The 24245-nt window shown below is 37.7% G+C and overlaps 1 protein-coding gene across 9 annotated transcripts in view; it reads left to right on the top strand.

The window, feature by feature from the left end:
* BPTF (bromodomain PHD finger transcription factor) overlaps window positions 1-24245 on the top strand; it is a 95990-nt gene that overhangs the window by 50956 nt on the left and 20789 nt on the right. For 3 of the 9 annotated variants that reach the window (XM_087826303.1, XM_087826302.1, XM_087826304.1), the window contains exons 13-24: window positions 720-3027; window positions 7104-7228; window positions 8406-8534; window positions 9599-9749; window positions 10065-10188; window positions 12335-12581; window positions 13313-13464; window positions 14377-14485; window positions 18458-18675; window positions 20686-20911; window positions 21618-22105; window positions 24101-24183. In XM_087826303.1, the coding sequence (XP_087682429.1) occupies window positions 720-3027; window positions 7104-7228; window positions 8406-8534; window positions 9599-9749; window positions 10065-10188; window positions 12335-12581; window positions 13313-13464; window positions 14377-14485; window positions 18458-18675; window positions 20686-20911; window positions 21618-22105; window positions 24101-24183 (4360 nt within the window). Of the gene's footprint in view, window positions 1-719; window positions 3028-7103; window positions 7229-8405; window positions 8535-9598; window positions 9750-10064; window positions 10189-12334; window positions 12582-12932; window positions 13095-13312; window positions 13465-14376; window positions 14486-18457; window positions 18676-20685; window positions 20912-21617; window positions 22532-24100; window positions 24184-24245 lie in introns of all 9 variants that reach the window. The other 6 variants (XM_087826307.1, XM_087826306.1, XM_087826300.1 and 3 more) reach the window with 4 other exon arrangements.

Genomic DNA, 24245 nt, shown 5'->3' with positions numbered 1-24245 from the left:
CTGTCTTTATATTCCATATAAATAGAGTCATGTAATATGTGGTGTTTGTGACTGGCTTCTTTCACTTGGCATAATGTTTTGAAGGTTCATCCATGTTGTAGCATGTATCAGTATTTCTTCATTTTTAAAAATTTTCAAATAATGCTTGATTAAATGGATGTGCCATATTTTGTTCACTCATTAGTGGATGGGTATTTGGGTCTTTTGTACCATTTGGCTATTGTGAATAATGCTAATACGAACATGTGTGTATAAGTTCTTATGTGGACATATGGAATTGCTGGGTCATGAAATAACTTACTCTACATTCAGTGTTTTGAGGAGCTTATATTGTGTTTTGCGAAAAGTTGTTTTTTAAAAATTAGATAAGCTAGATAATGCATGAGCCTTAAGATATTTTATAACTAAAGTATAGAGAATCTTACATGAGGTCCTGGTGTATGCAATAGCTGTCATATACTAAGTAATTTTACTTAGTATATGACATTCCATCATTTTTAGATACGAAGAATTCAACTATTTAAATATTTGGAATATATTGATTTTTTTTAACCTTTTATAACATTTAGCTCTGTTAACCTATTTTAATCATATATTAAGAACTTTGAATTATATAGATATGTTTTTGAGTGAAAATTGGAAGTTTTTAAAATAAAAGTATTGTGAATTCCCCTTTTTATAGTAAAAATATCACTTATATAAATGTCTTTATTTCACAGATATAAAAGAAGTTCTAGATTCTGACCATGATTCATCCTTTAAGGAAGAACCAATGGAAATAGATGATGATGTGAAAACAGAGTCACAAATAAATTGTCAGGAAAGTTCTCAAGTAGATGTGGTCAATGTCAGTGAGGGTTTTCATCTAAGGACTAGTTATAAAAAGAAAATTAAGTCATCTAAACTAGATGGACTTCTTGAAAGGAGAATTAAACAGTTTACACTGGAAGAAAAACAACGACTTGATAAAATGAAGTTGGAGGGTGGAATTAAGGGTACAGGAAAGACCTCTACAAGTTCTTTGAAAAGTCTGTCTGAGTCACCAGTAATAACAAAAGCAAAAGAAGGATGTCAAAGTGACTTGCTTAGACAAGAACAAAGTCCTAATGCAAGTAATGATAAATCTGAAGCCTTTATTCAGAGATGTTCACAAAGTGATCCCTCAAGTCTGGGAATCAGTGACCCTGACCATACCACAAGTAAACATTATCCAAAAGATCAAATGTTAGAGGACACCTCCATTCAGAGCCCAGAGAAAAACTGTCAGAAACAAAATTCTGTTGGAAATGACATAGATGAGAGTCCCTCTGAACCAACCAGTAAAGGCTTGGAACCTAGTAAGATTAAAACAAAAGGAAGTGATTTTCTCATTGATGACTCTAAACTAGCCAGTGCAGATGAAATTGGTGCTTTGATCCCTAAGACCAAAAAACCACTTACACAGGAGGAGAATGACACCATTGTTTCTCCTTCCCAGAGCCCTTTATTTCCATTGGTATCTAAGAGTACTGATGATAGAGGCATCTCATCTCTGTCAAAAGCAGTGGACTTTGAAGGAAAACTGGGATGTGACTTTGGATATAATAGCACTTTGGAAAATAGTTCTGATACTATGTCTATTCAAGACAGCAGTGAAGAAGATATGATTGTTCAGAATAGCAATGACAGTATTTCTGAGCAGTTTGTAACTCAAGAACAAAGTATTGAAGGCTTGGAACCATTGAAATGTGAGTTTGTTGCAGATAAGTCCACTGGAAAATGTGATGACAGGCTTCAGGGTAAGGTAACTGAAGCAAATGGTAAAAAACCAAATCAAGAACAGAAATTAGAGGAGAGACCAGTTAATAAATGTATTGATCAAATAAATCTAAAAAGTAGCGCTGACAAAAAGAATAATGAAAATCGAGAGCCTGAAAAGAAAGGACAGAAAGCAAGTACCTTTCAAATTAATGGAAAAGATAATAAACCTAAAGTATATTTGAAAGGTGAATGCTTGAAAGAAATCTCTGAGAGTAAAGTAGTAGGTGGTGACGTTGAACCAAAGGTTAATAATATAAATAAAATAATTCCTGAAAATGATATTAAGTCTTTGACTGTTAAAGAATCTGCTGTAAAGCCATTCATGAATGGTGATGTCATCATGGAAGATTTTAATGAAAAAAACAACTTGGAAACAAAATCATGCTCACTGAGATCTTCAGGTGCTGAAGGTGACTACCAGGATGGCCTAGAGACGCTGCCATTGACCAAAGAGTCAGAAAGAGCACAAACTACGACACCTCCACCATGTCCAGAAAGCAGTTCAGTGAATCAAATAGAAAATATGGAAATTGAAACCTCAGAAGTTAAGAAAGTTTCTCCATCACCTATTGTTTCTGGAGAAGAATCCAACCTCAGTAACGATTTTATTGATGAAAATGGTCTGCCCACCAACAAAGATGAAAACAGCAATGGAGACTCTAAAAGGAAAACAGTCATCACAGAAGTCACCACCATGACATCCACAGTAGCCACAGAGTCAAAAACTGTAATTAAAGTTGCAAAAGGCGATAAGCAAACTTTGGTCTCTTCCACAGAAAATTGTGCCAAATCCACAGTTACAACCACTACTACAACAGTAACAAAGCTTTCCACACCCTCCCCAGGCAGCAGTGTGGACATCATCTCTGTGAAGGAGCAGAGCAAAACCGTGGTCACCACAACAGTGACTGACTCACTGACCACTGCAGGAGGCACTCTGGTAACGTCTATGACTGTGAGCAAAGAATATTCCACAAGGGACAAAGTGAAGCTCATGAAATTTTCAAGACCCAAGAAGACTCGATCAGGTACAGCTCTGCCATCCTATAGAAAGTTTATCACCAAGAGCAGCAAGAAGAGCATATTTGTTTTGCCTAATGATGACTTAAAAAAGTTGGCCAGAAAAGGAGGAATCCGAGAAGTCCCTTATTTTAATTACAATGCTAAGCCTGCCTTGGACATATGGCCATATCCTTCTCCTCGACCAACCTTTGGTATCACGTGGAGGTATGTACTTTAAAATGTATTTGGGGAAGGGAGAAAGTGTAAAAGAATTATCTAATACCCCCCCCTTTTTTTTTTAAAGAAAATGAGATAATAGAGAAAAGACAGGGAAGCATATACTTAAAGACTGAAAATGTAAGGGAATCCTTTAAAATGAAATTCATTTTTACTTTTCACAAGACAAAAGAAACAATTGTTTTTGTGGTCTAACTTTCCAAATTTTTGCCATGTGTTTGCTCTGGGAATGAGATAATCACAGAATTGGATAATCACCAACTTTCTGGAATGTTTATACAGTTGACCCTTGAACAATGTTGGGTAGGGGCACTGAACACTCTTGTGGTCAAAAGTTTGTGTATAACTTAAATCAGCCCTCCACTTACACAGATTCCCAGTTGTAGATAAAAAATGTATTTTATTTTTGTTAGATAATTCGTAAAAACATAAGACATAGGAAAGTTGCCTGTAAATCTCATTAGGTTCATTATAATGTGGAAGTCTTCCTAATGTAGTTTATCTGTATGATAATATTTGTTCTGGGGTTCTATTATTTATGTGAGTAAAGGTAGTCTCTGAGATTGCTTAGGGATTTTTTTAAAACCCAGAAATAGTTTTAATTTAAAATTTCCTGGGCATGAAGTTTTGGGGTGAGTCATAAGTATGTAGTATCGAGGGTTGTGAGATCACATAGTTTTATGTTAGGAAAGGATCTTTCTTATCTTTCATATGTGTATAATAATTTGCCTCTGCCCGCAGAGGGACCAAGCTAGGAATGATGCCTGGTTTTCATGAACCCTAGCCCAGTGCTTCATCTTCTATGTCCCGTTTTGTGTGTTTGTCCTCGCTCTGTCCTTTCTGTGTCATGTGCTCGTCTGTCTTGTTCACCCTGCGGTTGAAAACGATGGAACGTGAACGTAAAGAGTTTTGTGGGACATGCTCAGAAATCGGGAAGGGCCTGTTTTGCAGTTACCTTTTGTTAGGATCCTGAAGTTGATTGCTTCTGTAAGTTACTGAGCAGGCTTCATTTCTGTGTATCTTTAATATGGTCCCAGGTTCTTTTAGTTAAAAAATCATGCTTTTTTGGTTCCTTTTATATGGCAATTAGCTAGTATCATAAAAGACCAAAAAAGTGTGTGAGTACTCTCTATAAAGGAATTAACTTATTAGTATGACCAGGCATAGTTGGTTTGACCAAGTTTTTATAACTCATCTTTTGATTTGAATTAAAATATCATCACTCCATTACACATTCAATAGAGACAGCTGAAAAGTACAATTTCTCTGCAGGGCCTGCAATGAAGGATTTGCAGAATCCTGCAGGGAATCAAGGAACTCTTCATTACAGTTCATGGATTTGTAGGATTACTCTGCACTTTTCTGCTTTCTTCATTGAGAGCGGTTCCAAAGTGTATCCTTGACTGTCCTGCAGGTAACTTCTTTCCCACTGGAAAAGTTACTGTGTACAAATACTTTAATTAAAATGACCTGGCAGTGGTGGAGGCCGACCTTTCTGCTTTTTTCTTTTATGAAATGGAAGGTAGGCTCAACTGGGAAGCATTTTCTTTGGACCAGTTCTGCTCAAGTGTTGCCCAGGGCCCTTTCTTGCACGGCTGGGTTTCAGGAGCCTTGTATTGTTATGTTTTAATATGCACTGTGGGCACAATTTGTATCTGTTTAGTTAATTCTCATTTTTAAATGAAAGGAAATACCTTCCTGTAAATTTAAACAGATACTGCCTTCAAAATATATGCTAACATCTTAATTTGCTGAAGTTGAAAGAAACATAATCCCTTCTGTCTAACAGAGGCATGGGTGAATATGTAATTCATTTTTGACTTTAGAATGCAATTTTTGAAAACATATAGCTATAAAAAACATGCATGTGAAATGCATTTTTATACTTACACTTGAATAAAATATTTCTGATGTTTAGAATAGGAGATAGGAATGCCAAAAGTGCATGTTTGATCTTTGGTTCATGTTAAGGCTGAGCAGTGTTGAATAAGTGAAACTTGTCTCATTGACTCATAGGGCTTCTTTTTCCCTCCACACTGTCCATTCCCTTACTCCCTTTCCCCCAAATTCCCTGTTTTAGTATCACTTTGAACCAGTAGCTGTCTCCACAGTACTGCCAGATGGATCCTCCTAAAATACAGATCTATCCTGTGAATATTCTGACTGAACTGAGCAAGCATTTAAAGGGGACTTGTTAACTACTGCAGGGCTGAGAGGGGAAAGCGTTTGTCACCTGTCACATCTATAAGAAGTACTTCCCTTTGCAACCCATCCAATACTGGATAAATTTTAGAGGCCTTAACATAGATTGCCTTTGAGACTCTTCCTTAATTCTTCCATTTGGTACAGCGCATTCTGGCTCTGCCTTCCTCTCCTGTGCCAGCTTCATCTCTTGCTGCACATCTGCACCCCTTCCTGCCAGCCATAGCACACTGGATATGGTTTTGGGGAAGAAATCTATGCTCTTGCACACTTCCCTCCTACGCATATGTGTGCCCCTTGCCTTGGGCCAGCCACTGCCACATTCTCGTCATTTGAGAGTCACAAGCAAAGCTCTGAGCCACATCCCTGAGCCAAATCGGATGCTCCCCACCTTGTGCTTTCCTTAGTTACAGCTCCTGAGGACACATCAACAGGTTATAATTCATTAATGTGTCCCCGGCTCCTTTCGCTTAGTCTAACACGTAGAAGGCACTCAGATATTTTTTTGAGTGAATAAATGAATGAACAGGCTGATAACGCAGGAGATGTGTTCCCCACCTGATGTTTCCATTGTAAAGTAGAGATGCTTGTTTTAAAAGTTGTTTGTAGGAGAGATTAGAGGAAGAAGAGGATGGGAAAGCACTTCTTTCCAATAGTGAGTCCAAAATCCTAAGGCATTTTGTAGGATGTGACATACCTCCTCCCTCCTAGGACATCCCTGCTCTAGTTAACATTTCCCGCTAGTTAAGAAATTGTTCTGTGCAGGTCAGAGGATTCACAGGGTGATAACACAGTGAAGAAAATAATGGTATCACAGGTGGAGATGGGAAGTTAAGTTGCAGCAACTTTTTGGCTCAAGCTTTCCCTTTCTCACGTTGTTCATTTTTCCAACTTAACAAGAATAGAAAGCATTGCCTTCCAAATTGTCTAAGATTTACTGTCTACCTCTGTTAGAAGGGGAAATTATTTAAATTTTATAAGTTTTCTTTACACTGCAATCAACCAGTATATTCATTTAAGTATGTAGAAATGTCAACAAGGTATTTAATTACACGAAGATTGCTAATAGAGAATTGACAGCCTAGGCCTGCTTTGAAATGTTTTACGATTAATTCCATTTTAGAACATGATGTTCATTACAGTTGTAAATTTGTTTTGAAATGTGTTTTTAATACTGTTTGGAAAATAATTTCTAAAATGTCCGATAACTTCACACACAATGTTTAGGAAAAAACAGATTATTTTCTCTCCTGATTAGTAACATACAGTAGTGTCCTTTTTTTTTATTCATTGTAGGATTCCAAAACTACACTAATGTTGTTAAAGTGTTATTAGTATTAACTGTACTCATCCTCCAGGAGTTAATGTTTTGCGGAGCCACCAGTTGGACACAGAATTTTCAGTCCATTTGGAAAGGTCTTACTGTATTTGCAAGGTCTTTTTGGTTATGTTTTGCTTTTTCTAGTTTGTTTCAGCAAAAATCAATCAGTTAAGATTTTATCCTTTAAAACATCACATTTGTAACACAATTTATTTCTCTATATTTGCTCTCCTTCATAATTTTCTAACACTTATTTTGAGATTAGGCTAAATTGATAAAGTCTTCATAAATTGTTGCCATGTCTATCTTACAGTGAAGCATGCTTTTTGCACAAATTTATGTCATTTGAAGTGACTACCAACCCTTTTTAAGTCGTTAGATGCATGTTTTGCCTAGGAACAAACAGGTTTTTTATTAAGGGACATACAATAGCCAGAGTGCTTACAAAACCATATTATAAATACTAAATGAGGACAAGAAACAGTCCTTCAGTTTAATAGTGTGTGTATGAAGTATATGGTACTTCTTGGATTTCTTTCAGGTATAGACTTCAGACCGTCAAGTCCTTAGCAGGGGTGAGCCTTATGCTCCGGTTACTGTGGGCAAGTCTGAGATGGGATGACATGGCAGCCAAGGCTCCTCCAGGAGGAGGGACTACACGGACAGGTAAGGGCTTTTGGTTTCCTAGTTTAAGCTTATCTGTTGTTTATTAAACTGTAATGCTTGTGTTTTAAAAATACAGCTTTGCTAAAGTTTGGCAGCACATGCTAAAAAATCTTGGGGGCAGGGAAGTGGGGCTTAGATTATAAGGTGAGTCACTTATGTGTGAACCAGCGTGAATTTTGAGAGAGAGTTGTAGAGCAGCAGTGTTGCGCAGGTGAGCCGAGCGCACTGGTACTGCGTAGGCATTTTCATTTTTTAATCCTCACTCGAGGATACTTTTTCATTGCTCTTCAGAGAGAGTGGGAGGGAGAGAGGCGGGGAGAGAGACATTGGTTGCCTCCCACATGTGTCGAGCTTGCAACCGAGATATATGCCCTTGGTGGAAATTGAACCTGGGACCCTTCAGTCCTCGGGCCAACACTCTAACCACTGAGCCAAACCAGCTAGGGCACCACAGGAATTTTTAAAACATGCAGTACCTGACTTTTAGTCAGGGGACTGACCACCTTTTCCTAGGATTGTCAAATAAAAAAATGACAACAGCCAACACAGCAATAGCCATCAGTGTGAATGAATAAAAAATTATACCTATTTTTGTTGTTGTTAGATGGGCAAAAATCATGTTTTTCGCTGTGCTCCAGAATTTTAGTAATTAGTTTATGTGTGCCATGAGATGAAAAAGGTTGAAAATTGCTGTTATAGATTATAAATCACTTAAACTGGGACATCTCAAACTCTATGCTTGCTGCTTCCCTTGGATGATTTTGGCCCCCAGGAACTAAGCTGCCCCAAACAGCATTTTGCTCAGTTTTAAAATTTTCAGTGAAGCCCGGCCGGGCGTGGCTCAGCGGTTGAGCGTCGACCTGAGATCCAGGAGATCGGGGTTCGATTCCCGGTCAGGGCACATGCCCGGGTTGCGGGCTCGATCAATGACTCTCTAATCATTGATGCTTCTATCTCTCTCTCGCCCTCTCCTTTCCTCTCTCTGAAATCAATAAAGATATATTTTAAAAAAAAAATTTTTTTTCAGTGAAGAAGCAGCTCAGTGTGATTTCATTTTAACAATGATCCTATGATCATTAATCAGACGCTTCCAAAAGTTGGTTTCATGTCTGTCTTTAGAGCAGCAGATGTACCTTTTTAGTTGGTTATTAATACTTTGTGAATTAAATCACCGTAGAAACATCTGAAACGGAAATCACAACAACAGAAATAATTAAGAGGCGAGATGTTGGTCCTTATGGCATTCGGTCTGAATATTGTATTAGGAAAATCATTTGCCCCATTGGAGTTCCAGAAGCACCAAAAGGTAAGGAATAGAAGGAGTCCATTCTTTCATTATTGACCTGTTAGTCACATTTTTTTAATTGAAATTTCATTATAATTGTTTAACTCTTCATTCAACTTTTGAAAAAGATTTTTTTATTACAAACTATTAAATTTTAAAAATGATATTTAAGTAGTAAACATAGCACGGTTCCACTAAGCGCACATTGATCCCCATAGGTAATGTGCCAAGAACAGGGAGGGTACAAAGAGCTATAATAATATCTCTTATAATTAAGATGTGGAGCAGTGATTGACGCCAGACCATCCGCTCCAGGAGGGCAGCCACCAAGTCTGCCTGCTTTGCTATAGTCCCAGCACCTGCTGCAGCAGCTGACCTATAAGTGGTCAGTGAAGATTGGTTGACTCAAGGATTAAAGCTCCTGTAAAATACTTGATTTTTCAGTGTAGAAATAATCTGAGAGGCTAAGGAGGCACTCAGGAAACATTTACAGAGCACCCACATGGTAGGCACCGGGTGGCAAATACGTAGAAGAGTGAGATCCAGCCCCTATTCTCGGGGCAAAGAAAAGTTATAATAATATATTTGAGAATCAAAAGTAGTAACACTAAAAAAAGTTCAGGAAAGTGTCCAGATTTCAAGATATATACACAAAAATCAATAATTTTACTTTATATGTGCAATAAAAATATTTATGAAAAAACCTATTAAGAAGTGAGTAAAGCCCAGTCGACGTGGCTCAGTGTTTGAGTGTTGACCTAGGAGGTCATGGTTCAATTCCTGGCCACGGCACATGCCCAGGTTTCACGCTTGATCCCCTGTAGGGGGCATGCAGGAGGCAGCTGATGGATTATGTTTCTCTCTCATCCATATTTGTATTTCTGTTCCTCTCCTCTCTTTTGTGATACAAAGGCAGAGTTAAGAAATTGTAACAGAGACCATCTGGCCCACATAGTATTTACCATATGGCTTTTTAAGAAAAAGTTTGCCAGTCCCTGCTTTTCATGATATAAAAGAGGGGATGCCAGAAGTACTGTAATTTTAGGAGCTATATTGCTTAAAATACTCTAATTTCTTTTCCAAAGAAACACCTACACCTCAGAGGAAAGGCCTGCGATCAAGTGCATTACGGCCAAAGAGACCAGAAACCCCCAAGCAAACTGGCCCTGTTATTATTGAAACCTGGGTGGCAGAGGAAGAGTTGGAATTATGGGAGATCAGGGCGTTTGCTGAGAGGTAAGGAAATGGTTAACATATTATCAAATATTTGAAGATTCTGTCACTTCAGAATTAAAGAATTACCCCCTTAATAGTTTATTCAATGTGTCCTAATGTTACTCTTCCTTTTGATTTTAAGTACTAGCTGTATATCTTTCATTAAGGTCCTGGTTCTAATTTTATCCATTTGTCCATTTCTAATTATCTTAATTTAAGTTTTTTATTTTTAAATCAAAATGGTTTGATACCTCTTCATGATTTCACCTAATATTAGATGCCAGATGCCCTCCTTATTGGTAATTTCTAATAAGTTCCTCCTTTTTTCCCCTGCAGAGTGGAGAAAGAAAAGGCACAAGCAGTTGAACAACAGACTAAGGTTAGTGAACAGAAGAAGGCAGAGGACTTCAAGGCCCAAATGGAGGCTCACCTCAAACAGCAGCGGTTGGCTGCCCAGCAGGTGGGGGAGTTAGTACCAGTCCCACCTGGCAATGAATTGACTTTTTATATATATATATATGTTTTTATTGATTTCAGAGAGAGAAGGGGAAAGAGAGAGAAATATCAATGATGAGAGTCATTGATTGATCTGCTGCGTCCTGTACAACCTGGGCATGTGCCCTGACCAGGAATTGAATTGTGACCTCTTGGTTCATGGGTTGACACTCAACCACTGAGCCATGCTGGCCATGCTGAATTGACATTTTTACCCAATTTCATGCACAGTGAAAACACATTAAAGACCTGTTCATGTAGTTTTATTTTTAAGGGTATCTCACATATATCTTAATTTCGTTAGTTGAAAGTAGCTCTGTGGATACACCAAGCTGTAGATTTGCAAAAAGTGTACATATTTGGAGAACACTTGAAATAAGATTTATTTATTATCTTTATAATTTAGTGGATAGTTTTTAAAGGTAATATTTTTCCTGCAGAATTCCAATCCATAAAATCTCTGTAGTCTATGAAAAGTAAATTGTACTAAAATTCTATGAATTTGTTGTAATTGACGATCATAAAGCTACCGATGGTTTCTTAGCATTTCCATACTATATATAATGCACCATATGTTCCGGAATACTAGGGACCCACATAAAAGATGATTACCCCTTTTTTCTATTAAGGAGATAATATTAAAAGTTTTTAGCGAACTTGAATACAGAAACTTTAAAGATACAGATGAAATAGATATGTCTATTTTTAATATCATTAGCTTAAGTTACATATAGCCTTTAAAAATTGTATTTTATATACGCTAGCCTTTCATTCCAAGTTCCTTTTTTCTCTCACATTTTATAAAACCTTTTTTCAAATTCTTAGTTATATTTTACATTGGTTTACTGTACGTCATTATCAGACTTAAAGTTTGAGATAACAGCACTTTTGGATTCTGTTCTCCTTCATAGGGAAGACTGGCTGGTGGTTTCGTTTTTCATTTAATGCATGAGTCTTGTCATCTCTGCAATGTAACCTAATGATTTGAAGGTTTAGCTCCAGGAAATAATTTCTAGATATGTTTTCAGTCTTTTTCCCCCCTCCTTTTTTTATTGAGTCAGTCACGTTATGTCTAAGTATCCAAAACTAAACTCCTTTTCTTCTGAACAAATTATGTGAAATACCTTATGTTATATTCAAGCATTGAGGATATGTACAGAAATAGTCTTAAGAAGATTGTGTGTGATGTCATTGGTGAGTAGTTTCCAATGGCAGGAGATAGTTCAGAATTGGAATTGGATCTTGGCTCCACCATTAACTAGCTCTGGCCTTGGGCCAGTTTCACAACCTCTCAGTTTCCTCATCTTTAAATCACAATACCAGCAACTTTATTGGGTTGGTCTGAGCATTAAATAACATAATGAAGGTAAAGTATCTTTCATCAGGTTTGTAATCCATGCCACCTATTATTTTATATGTGTAAGCTTATACCATCATGTTTGTAAGCTGTCAGGAAATGTCAGCAATCTATGATAAAAGATACACAAACTGTCTTTAATAGCTGTAGTTTCTGAAGTATCAGATTATACCACTCTGTACAAAGTAGTCTAAAGTATTTTTCTGTAAACATGTTTGAACTCAAAAATAATAAGTCTAGGGAAATTGTTTTGTAATTTTTAGCTTGCTTGATTGCAGGTTTGCCATCTTTGAATAGTGATGTCTAAACATTGATTTTTTTTTTTTTTTATATGATTGGATAAATTAACATTATGGTAAACCAGGAATCTTTTACAGTTAGTATCATTTGTTATCCTCTCTAAATAACCACAACTGAGCAGCAAGGTGTTTCTGTGTCTAGTGAAATCACCCATGTCTCTTTTGTTTTCAGTCTGAAAGCTTGGACATTTGTATAGGCTGAAAAAACTTGATAGTTTTTAATTTTTTGTTATGAAAAACTACTTTTAATAAAATATATTAGAGTCATAAAAATATTTTCATCAAGAAATTAAATTCAAGGTAAATTTATATGGGCATATTTTGAAAAGTAAAATATTTTAAAATATGGTGCAGCTTCTTAGATTGGGAGAAATTGTAGCTGGACTTCTTGCAGAATGGTATTGTTTTTAATTAAAACTATTTTGGTTCATGTTTTCTGTCCCTGACTTTTCTAGAAACGGTTGGAACAACAGAAGCCTACAGTAATTTCAGCTTCCACGACTTCCCCATCAAACAGTACGACTAGTACCATCTCTCCAGCACAGAAAGTTATGGTGGCCCCCTTAAGTGGCTCAGTTACAACTGGAACTAAAATGGTACTAACTACTAAAGTTGGATCTCCAGCTACAGTAACATTCCAGCAGAACAAGAACTTCCATCAGACCTTTGCTACGTGGGTTAAGCAAGGCCAGTCAAATTCAGGTACATAACTGTGATTAAATAAGAGATTGCTTTCATTCAAGAAAAAGAATTGCAGTCAATTTCCTGATGAAATAAAACATTTCTTTCTAAACTGTTTTTCTTCTGTAGCAGATTGAGCAAACAAACTGTAACAATTGGTTTGTTACAGATAATATTCATAATATTACATTAGCAAACCTCCTCTCTTACATTAGTTCACTATCAACATTTACATAGTTCACTTTGGAGAGGAATTTTTTTTTTTTTAATACAAAATGAACCACATTTCATGCATTGGTGCCCTTCCTAGAAGTCACTACGTTGCTGGTTATTTTAAATCTAAAGCTTATTAAATGTCTTATACCCTATTAGCCACCACTACAGCTGCCACATCTGCTACAACCATTGCCAGCACAGGTCAGACGTTCCAAATTACAGGCAATCCAGTCACTATGGCAGGAAAAGTAATTACCAAACTGCCACTTCCTGCAAACAGCAAGATTGTCGCTGTAAATGTGCCAGCAACACAAGGAGGTAAGGGAAATGTGAAGAGTTTTAATTCACATTTGCCAGATCATACCGTTGCCATCATTTTTCATTTCCTTTCCACTGATTTCAGTCCTCGGATCTCACATTCTGTGTAGCCCACTGTAAAACCCTGCCACACGTAGTTTATTCTCAGAAACTGAGCAACACCTGATGCTTTTTATTAAAGGGAGCAGTTGTTAATGACTTTTTTATCTTTTTTTAAGGCGTTGTTCAAGTACAGCAAAAAGTCCTGGGCATCATTCCATCAAGTACAGGTACAAGTCAGCAAACCTTTACTTCATTCCAGCCCAGGACAGCAACAGTCACAATCAGGCCCAATACCTCAGCCTCTGGAGGAGCCACAAGCACTTCCCAAGTAAGAATTCTTTACAGGCTTATTTTGCTTTAGTGTTACCCCCATCAGGTTTTCAGGATGGTCTCTCCCACAATTAATCTAGCTTCTAACTTTCATTTCCTTTTACTTAATCTGTGACAAAGTACTGATTTTTTTTTTTAAAAAGTCAGTTACATTTCTAAGTAAAACTGATACATGAATTATTTATTTTTAATATATACTTAAGAGCATGTTAGTATGGTTTATGAATCATAAGAATTGCTTTCTAGGATTTTATAAAGAAAATTATTTTATATAAAATAATAGATAGCACTGGACCAGACCCAAGGAAACTTGCTATGAAGCTGAGAAGTAGAATGAAAAATACAATCTATAGCACAATAACTAGTTTGTAGTGAGCTAATAGCACATATGTTAGATACATCATTTCTTTGGCATGAGTAATATGGAAAAGGTTTAGTTTTACAAACTTGAAAATGTTTTGATCCTAATTATAAAACTGAAAATAACATACTCTATACTCTGTTCTTTAAAACTATGAAAGAACATTTGGTTTGTGATCTTACCTCTCTTATATTCCCTGGGTTACAGGTATGGATTGGAGCTCAGGGAAAATAGAATGCAACATTTTTCTTTGAGCAACTATGGTGGTTGATTAGAACGTCACTGAGTCTTGCGTCTTCCTTTTAGTCTGTAGGCTGTTCTTGGTATCAATGACAAGAAATTTCATATGATCTCATTTGAATTACATTTTCTCCCCTCAAAATTCCATCTTTATTCTGATGCTTAATATAATTAAAATGTAATCTCAAGAGTCTCTGTCATTTCCTTAGACTTATGTTTATCAGTATACAATATTTAAAGTGTTCTAAGTCCATCATGCTTTAGTGTTTTAAAAATATTTTAATATATTGTCTTTTGTGTCATTTATAGGTAATCACAGGGCCTCAGATCCGCCCAGGTATGACGGTGATTAGAACACCACTCCAACAGTCAACACTAGGAAAGGCAATTATTCGAACACCTGTGATGGTACAGCCAGGTATTCATCAATCCAGTATTATCATTTTACATCTGAACAACCAGTTCAGGAAATCTGTAATACTCGGTATTTGGCATTCTACATACTGGAAAATGGCAATTTGAATTAAGACTTCAAAGCATACTAAATTTCTAATTCATCTTAGTATGCATTCATAGATATTATTTCATTTCTGGCATTGCAAATAGATCCAAGTATATTTATTAAAAATATTTTAAAAATATATAATAAACAGAATATATATATATATTCAAATAATTGAAGTAGAGAATGAGCAAAGAAAACAATCTATATGTCAAAAGATGGAGATAAAACCAAGAAAACAGCTAAGAAAGCAAAAAACAAGATTACAAAGGCAGTGCCGGCCCTTCATTAATGTGACTAGGCTAAATCTCCCATATTAAAGTTTCAAGAATGTAAAGATTGAGTGTGGGGGGGGGAATCCAACTATACATTTTTGAGAAACATAACTAAAATTGTTACACACAAAAGGTTAAAAATAAAAGGATGGGCAAAGAAAGGTGAAAGAGAGAGGAGCAGTGAGGAGAACAAAGATAATCCTAATGATATTGGACAGAGTAGAATTCACTGTTTTTTAAAAGATTCTCCATAGGACAAAGAGGGTATTTTATATTGGCTTAAAGATAAATATTACAATGAAGATGTAATTTTGGATCTTTATGAACTAAAGATTATTACTGAATTGTTTTAATCAAAAATACTTGAAATCAAGGAGGGATTAACAGAAGCATAGTAGACCAGAAACAGATTGTATATCAACTTTTATACTTTCAGGAATACATATTGGTTTTAAATATTTATGGACGAGTTGTATGAAAAAGGTCATATAATGTGTCATGGGTCAGACCTTGGTGAATTCCAAAAAGTAGAATGTTTATAGGCCACATTCATTGTAGTAAAGCTCGAAATTAATATTAAAGTATAGTAATAACATTTACTTGCTTGGAAATTTTAAAGTGTTCTATAAGTAACTTTTTAAGTCAAAGAAATATCAAATGTGTAATTTCAAACAGATTATCAAATAGCAACTAAGCTATGCTGCCAAAGCTGAACTCAGAGGCAAATTCATTCTTTTTTTTTCTTCTTTTTTTTTTTTGGATAAAGCTGAAGTTTTCTTTTTTTAAAAATATATCTTTATTGATTTCAGAGATAGGAAGGGAGAGGGAAAGAGAGAGATAGAAACATCAATGATGAGTCGTCATTGATAGGTTGTCTCCTGCACGCCCCGCAGCCTGGGCATGTGCCCTGATTGGGAATTGAACCGTGATCTCCTGGATCCCAGGTCGATGCTTGACCGCTGAGCCATGCCTGGCCCGGCGCAAATTCATTCTTTAACAATGCTTGAGCACCTACTCTAGGTAGTTGAACTACATTGGTGAACAAAACGGACCAAAAAACCCCCCATATTCTTAAATATTAATCAAAAGTTAGAAAAATATTTAAAACAAACCTTAAATGAAAACAGGAGAGAGGAAGTAAAAGTACAAATATAATTAAAAAACAGAAAAGGCAAATATTATTAAAATCAGCCATTTTTTCCAAGTCCGATCTTGAGAAAAGATAATAAAATGCTAGTTTACAGAATTAGAAATGAGAAAGTACTGTAAAAATAGAATGAACTTTTGTCCTGCCTGGTTTTGCTCAGTGATTAGAGTGTCAGCTCGAAGACCAAAGGTTCTTAGGTTCTATTCCCAGTCAGGGGCACTTGCCTTGGTTGCAGGTTCAGTCTGGCCCCAGTTGGGGTGTGGGGGTGTGTGTGTGCAAGAGGCAACCAATCAGTATATCTCTCTCACATTGATGTCTCTGTCCCTGTCTCTCTATCTCTCTCCATCCCCTTTCCCTCCCTCCCCCTTACTCCTTCCCCTGTACTCTCTAAAAAAATGAATGGGAAAAATACACCCACCCCCGCCTCCACTCTCTGAGTAACCAGTGGAGGGAAGTCCTGGGGTGAGGAGTAACAACAACAACAACAACAAAAACCACAAGGAAATTGGTGATTGCAAGATGTATAGAGTCTTTGTTCCCTAATGTCTTATGTAGCTGCGACTGTGTGTTTGACTTGCAATGTTGAATCTATAGCTTCACGTAGGAGTGGGGCTGGTGTGTTGAAGGAAAAGCAAGGTGGCCAGTGAGGCTGTCAGGGCCCAGTGAAGATGAGAATAGCTATAGCAGAGAGGCGCAACTGGTGCGCGTGTGTGCGTGCTGTGTGTCTTTGAGTGTGTGCAGATCAACTTATCCTTCCTACCCTACGCTAGCCTTTCCCAGTGGAATTCACAGACTCCCAGGATGTAATAAAAAAAGTTTAACTTTAGTGGTTGTACTTGGATGATAATCTAAAAATAACATGCACGTGTTGGGGATTATTGTCGGAGTGACCTTCATATAATTAATTGGTACCAACCCTTTATCCATCTGTGTTTACGTTGACACTGTTATCAGTACCAGGTGATCAACTAAAGTAGCTTTTCGTGTATTGTTCCTTGACCCTCAGTACAAGGACGTGCTGTTGGGATTCAGAAGTTCTCAAATTAAAGCCCTTGCCCACACAAGCTGTGCTGGTTTTTATTTAGCTTGAGGAGTGGTTGGGAATAACCAGAGAAAGGTGGGAAGAGCACTGAGGGGAAACCTGTGCTGCCGGTTGTTAAAGTGCGTGTTAAGCCTCCAGAGTTAGCAGCACGACACAGAAGAAGCTGGACCATTAGAACCAGTTAAGGAGGTATTATATGTCAGAATTTGCTGTGTGACAGAGGTGTCATTTTGAATGAGAAGGAAGGACTGGATTTATGAGTAAATGATACCGGAATAACCAGTTTTTATGGGGTTGGGGAATAGCCAACATATCCCGTGACTAAGAATATACTTGTGAAGATGTATCTGACTAGAGAATGCAAGAAAACTCTAAGAGCAATAATTAAAGCAAAAAAAATCAACATGAAAAAACCTTTATAGGTTTACAAGTAAAGGCAGACAGCAAAGTAGGAAAAATACATTTTTGTAATTTATATCTTTAATCTGTAAAAAGCAACTAGAAGAGAATTCACAAATGCAATATAATGACTTGACAGTTTTAAATGCTTACCCTCTATAGAAATTGAAGCAATTCAGGTCCTGGGATCATATTCTTTCTGATTGCTGGAATATTTTACTTCAGTGCTAGTACCTGGCGTTTCATTGTTCACTGAAACGGGCACTCAGTTGTGGTGGGAATATGAACTGATATAGCCTATCAATGAGGACTATGTTCCTGTTATGAACCTAGTAACTTTGGGGGGAGTTTATTCTAAGGAAATAATTAGAAGCACATAAATTTATAAGCAAGGATTTCACCATGGAGGTATTTTTTTTTTAAAAAAGGAAGGTGTTCTAAATGTCAAAATAGTCTCAATTTTATACATATGCAACAGTCGTTAAAAGGAAGATGCACAGGAATAATGCACTCATAGAAAGAAAAAAAGGAAGTGAATATAAAACTTTGAAAATGTGGTATTATTCACTAATTAATAAGGAATTAGGACTTTGTGAATGTAAAATTAGTTCCCAAATAATTTTAGCAGCTATTCCACGGGGGTGAAAATCCCACCTGCCTTCCAGTTATAGCAAGTTAAATGAGAATGGAAGTTTTTATAAGACTGTAGAGCCATTCCAATTAAACTTCATTCATCAGTAGATTTTTACTGCAGAATAACTATGGAAGCATTCATTGCTTTTTCACTACACTATAGATAGCAGGATCTGGAGAGTGGTTGTCAGTGATGTGATTGAAGACAGGCTCACTGACAAGGTCTATTCTTTGGGCCTGGGTATGTGTCTGAAGGAATACTTGAGCTGTCAGCGTCTCATAAGTCTTTTTTGGAAATTGAAAGTAATATATTCATCTGAAGTGTTGAACTATTTCAACTCAGTGCTGCTAAGGGCACATAAGGATTTTGTAATGTTTTGCTGTTTGCCTAGGTACTCCTCAGCAAGTGGTGACTCAGATCATCAGAGGGCAGCCTGTTTCCACCGCAATCTCTGCCCCTAATGCAGTTTCCTCAACACCTGCGCAGAAAGGGTTAACTTCGGGACCGTCCACTGCAAATCTGCAGTCTTCAACCTCACCGTCCCCTCGCCCCCAACAAGGACAGGTGAAGCTTACCATGGCTCAGCTCACTCAGTTAACACAGGGCCACGTAAGTAACGCCACTTATTTTTAACTTTAGAGATGGTCATATTTATTCTTGCTGTAAATTTCAAAGAATGTACTTATTTTCAGAAACTAAAAAATGTACTTATTTTAAGAAATGGTTGATTTGTAGGGTTAAACAAAAATACTTCTTAAAGGCAAGACAACCTGTCTAGAGTCCTTACCCTATGAGCTGTAGTAACAGCAAGACGGAGAACCCTTTAACCACCAAAATTTTATTGGTTGGCCCATTTCTATGGGAAAAATAAAATGAGTACATTAAGCTGCTTCCTTGCAAGACTCAGTATTGTTATCAGTTAGTCTCATAGTACCCAATAGATTGAATGCAGTTCCCATGGAACTTGACAAGCTGATTTTTAAATTTTATATGGAAGTGCAAAGGGTCAAGAAACACTGGAGAATTTTCCCTATGTCATAGCCTGATATCAAAACTTACTATAATGCTTCGCTAATTAATATAATAAGAGATAGACACAAGGGTAGATAGACCAACGAAACAATAAGAAGTACAGAAAGTGACACATGCGTATGTGGACACTTGCTATGTGATAGAGGCGGCGTTGCACAGATCATTGAGGAGAGGACATTTTCAGTAAATCGTGCTGGAACAATTGAATATAAACGGGAAACCATGAAATTGGATGCTACCTCACTCAGTCTTCATAACCTTAGGGTAGAAAAGGCTTTATTACACACACAGAAAACACTAACTGTAAAAGAAAAATTTGTGTATTTGGCTACATTATAAAAGAGAGTGAAAAGAATGAGAAAGTATAAATACAACCAGCCAAGGACTGTTACCCAGCATACATGAATAATTACTAGAAATCAAGAAGAAAAAATTCAGTAGCTCAGTAGAAAAAAGGGAAAACGTAATGAGAAAAGGGGATATACAAATGTCTAAAGATTCAAAATGTTGAAATTGTAAAATAATATGAATATAAAACCAGAATTTTGTGATGTTAGTCACTCACTTCAGTGCCCTTACAAGTAGTCCCCCTTTATTCGTGCGGGTTACATTCCAAGACCCCCAGTGGATGCCTGAAACCATGGATAGTACTGAACTCTATATAATACTGTGTTTTTGTTCTATACACACATACATTTTCAGTCAAAGGAAGCACTTTCTGACTTCTCTTTGGCATATCTAAATTATCGGCATTGCTACCCTTGTACTTTGGGGCCATTATTAAGTAAAATAAGGTGTCATTTGAACACAACAAGCACTGCAATAGACCGTTGATCTGATAACCGAGAGGGTTGCTAAGATAAGCTAGACAAAGGGATGATTCACGTTGTGGGTGCTCGAAGCAGCCAATTCAAGATTTCATTGCACTATTCATAAGAGCACACAATTTTAAACTTATGAATCATTTATTTCTGGAATTTTCCACTTCATATATCTATATAGCAGTTGGTCATGTATAACTAAAATTGTGGAAGGCAAAACCATGGGTAAGAGGGGGTATGTAGCTTATAATTTGGAAGATATATATATCCAGAGGAATGATGTCACTTATATACAGATTCCTGGCTGTCCGTTTGGAACTCAGATTGTTAGTTCATGGTTTTTCCGATAAACAGCATCAGTCTTTTTTTTTTTTTTTTAAATTGGTCGAGGACATGCTGGGAGGGAGGAAGAGAAGAGAGAGAGAGAAAAACGTTGATGTAAGAGAAATATCGATTGATTGCCTTCCTTACATGCCTCAACCAGGGATCAAACCTGCAACCTGGACATGTGCCCCGATTGAGAATCAAACTGGCAACCTTTTGGTGCACATGATGATGCTCAACCACCTGAGCCACTCCAGCCAGGCAGCATCAGTCTTTTTAAATAAGTATTCTTATTTTAGCTTATCTGAATTCCTTCTGGTACCATTCCATAGACATTCAAATATATATTTTCATTATAGTATAGGACCTTTTAACATGAAAATGGTATACTTATAGATTGGTGCTTTGAATACTATTTACGTGTTGTGTGTTTTTTCCATAGGGTGGCAATCAAGGTCTGACAGTAGTAATTCAAGGACAAGGTCAAACTACTGGGCAGCTACAGTTGATACCTCAAGGGGTGACTATACTTCCTGGTCCAGGACAGCAGCTGATGCAAGCTGCGATGCCAAATGGTACTGTTCAGCGATTCCTCTTTACCCCGTTGGCAACAACAGCCACAGCCGCCAGCACCACCACCACCACCACCGTTTCCACCACAGCAGCAGGTAGAATTTGGGGGTTATCCCACACACTGCGCACTATTAGCACAAGTGGCTGGGCTAACAACAAGAAACCGGTGCTTGTCTTTGGGAGGATAATCCTCAAGCCAGTAAGCTCAACAGTTGGCTGGTCGGCCTCGAGAGATCTCAGTGAAATCTCATATTCTTACAGACTCCTGTCACCTTCACCCCTCATAAAATACCTAGAAGGGGAGGTGGGGCTGTGGATACCATTGTAACTATGCCCACATTCCTTTCCAAGCCTTACTGGCACAGATTCAGTCGTGGAGTTAATCTCAGGGCAGGTGCATATATCCAGCTCATAACCTACAGGAGAGAGCTGCAGGTCTAGAACCACTTTGTTAGCCTTCTACAAGTTGCTATCACTAACTGCCACCATGCTTAGGAGAAAAATGAGAGTTAGCATTTGCCTGGGCCAAAAGACCTGACTGATTTCCAGACACTGCACCTTACTTTGGAAACCAACTTTCTGGAGAGTCAGCAAAGTATGTAGAGGGCGGCCGTAAAACAGAGCCCACGCTTCCCAGTTTAAGAGTCCTAACCCAAGTGTATCTAAATGGAGCCTTTCTAAGGCATCAATCTTATACCGAAATACGGAATTCTCATCTTTAGAAAATCCCCTTCAAATTCCTTTTTAACCTTGGTCTTGTGTTCTAGAGTAATAGAATTGTTTGGTCTTTCTTTTTCACAGGTACAGGTGAACAAAGACAGAGTAAATTATCACCCTCGACACAGGTGCAACAAGCCAAAACCCTGCCACCAGCTCAGTCATCAGGTGTGAGTCCTCCAGAATCCCAGCCACAGACTGCTCAGCCTTCAGCTCAGCCCCAGCCCCAAACTCAGCCCCAGTCCCCAGCTCAGCCTGAAGTTCAGACTCAGCCTGAAGTTCAGACCCAAACAACTGTTGCATCCCTTGTCCCTTCGGAAGCACAACCCACCCAAGCACAGTCATCCAAACCCCAAGTTGCAGTACAGTGTCAGCCTCAAAGTAATGTCCAAGGACAGTCTCCTGTTCGCGTCCAAAGTCCACCACAGACTCGAATACGTCCATCGACTCCATCCCAGGTGTCTCCTGGACAGCAGTCCCAGGTTCAGACTACAACCTCACAACCGATTCCAATTCAGCCACATACATCTCTTCAGATACCTTCCCAGGGCCAGCCACAATCACAACCCCAGGTACAGTCTTCACCTCAAACTCTTTCATCGGGACAAACGTTAAGTCAAGTTACTGTGTCATCCCCATCCCGTCCTCAGCTACAGATACAGCAGCCTCAGCCCCAAGTCATTGCTGTGCCTCAGCTGCAACAAGTCCAGGTTCTCTCTCAGATCCAGTCGCAGGTTGTGGCTCAGATACAGGCTCAGCAAGGTGGTGTGCCCCAGCAAATCAAACTCCAGTTACCTATTCAAATTCAGCAAAGCAGTCCTGTGCAGACTCACCAGATTCAGAATGTGGTTACAGTGCAGGCAGCCAGTGTGCAAGAGCAGTTGCAAAGGGTTCAGCAACTCAGGGATCAGCAGCAAAAGAAGAAACAGCAACAGATAGAAATTAAGCGGGAACACACCCTCCAAGCATCTAATCAAAGTGAAATCATTCAGAAACAGGTAAAGTTATTAAGTAAAAGCAGCATGTTCAGTAGCTTGAATTATTGTGCTGTGCATTTAGATTTAGTGTTTGGTTGTGTTAGGTTTCCTAAATGAGACAGATTCACTGATGTTTCAATTTAGAAGCAGCACCTATGTAACCAAAATATTGAATGACTACTATGGTTTGGAACTTTCTGTTGGCAATAGTCAGAGCTTATTAGAAAAACTACCTGCATTTGGGGAGAATTAAGATATGGGAAGAATGGATTTAGGAGCTGAAGCATCATTCATACAAAACTGGAAGATGTAATGAACTTTAAAGCTACTTCAAGCATCCTAACAATTGTTTGAAGTTATTTACAGTTGCCATCCCTTAGTTTGCATGTAGACCAAGCAAATTATAGACCGATGACACTCATTTGCACTCTTAGCCATACACCTTTGTAAGTAAGTTCAAACTACTATTATTGCATAGCTTACATCTAAAGCGGCATCATGCAGGAGCGTCTTAGCAAAGTGAGGCGATTTAGGTGAATAAGAACTATTCTACTTACAATGAGGTCACCTTATAACATCCTGCAGCATTACTGGGAAGAATTTTCTTTGCATCTACAGCATGTACCACCTGGCACTGGTCAGGAATTTGAGTGTGGATTTCAAGTGTTCCCATGTCATGAAACTTGCATTCAGTTCCTGGGTCTCCCATTCACAGCCCCTGAAACTCACTTATCTCCTCTGAGCTGTATCCTCACTAAAACTCCCTCTCTTTCCAGCCACCCAAGGTCATTGTAATGATTAAAGGAGGTCGTGTATGTAGAAGCACTTTTATTATTTATTGAAATATATTTGACAGAGTGTTGTGTAAATTTAAGGTGTATAACCTGTTGACTTGATACAGTTATGTATTGTAATATTGCTCTTATAACATTAACCAGCACCTTTATCACATCACATAATTATTTCTTTTTAGTGGTTGGAATAATTAATATCTCATCTCTTAGCAGCTTTGATGATTATAATACGATATTGTTAGAAGCACTTTTTAAACAGCAAAAAGATTTTAAAGATCTATGTTAATAGAATTATAAAATTGATATGATATATAATATGTTTAAAAGCATTATTACCCAGCTGTTAGTACTGTGTAGTCTATAAATTGAGAGTTATGTATCACAATATCTGTCTTTACCCTAATCTCTTTAGGCCATCTGTGGGATAGGGGTGGGAGAATCTTTAAAATTAATGCCTTGGAAGAGCAGAGTATTAAAAACTTGGCCTTTGGGGAATGATGGCTGGACTAGAATTGCAGCCATATTCCTATTCTGTCTCAGGATCTCTTTGTAAAATTATTTCTACCTTTCAGTGTTACGAGGAACAAATGAGGCAATGTCAATGCTTACCTTAGCACAGGTCCCAGTACCTAGTAAGCACCCAGACCATATAGCTCTAATTGTATTTATATTATAATAGAAAATTCTTAATCTCTTTAGAAAACACATATTTGTGGTCATATTTCTACTGTTACCTGTGTACCAACTTGTATTCATTATAAGATATGCACTTTTGGATTTGTTTTCTGTCCTGAAGGTGGTGATGAAACATAATGCTGTAATAGAACATTTGAAACAGAAAAAGACGATGACTCCAGCTGAACGAGAGGAGAATCAAAGGTAGGGAGTGGTGTTTACAACCTAGTAACAGGGCCTCGTCGTGCATCACTCTCTTCTCTTTC

The sequence above is a fragment of the Miniopterus natalensis genome, chromosome 17, assembly GCF_054644295.1.
Source record: "Miniopterus natalensis isolate mMinNat1 chromosome 17, mMinNat1.hap1, whole genome shotgun sequence".
Taxonomy (NCBI): domain Eukaryota; kingdom Metazoa; phylum Chordata; class Mammalia; order Chiroptera; family Miniopteridae; genus Miniopterus; species Miniopterus natalensis.
This window is presented reverse-complemented; position numbering and strand designations above follow the sequence as displayed.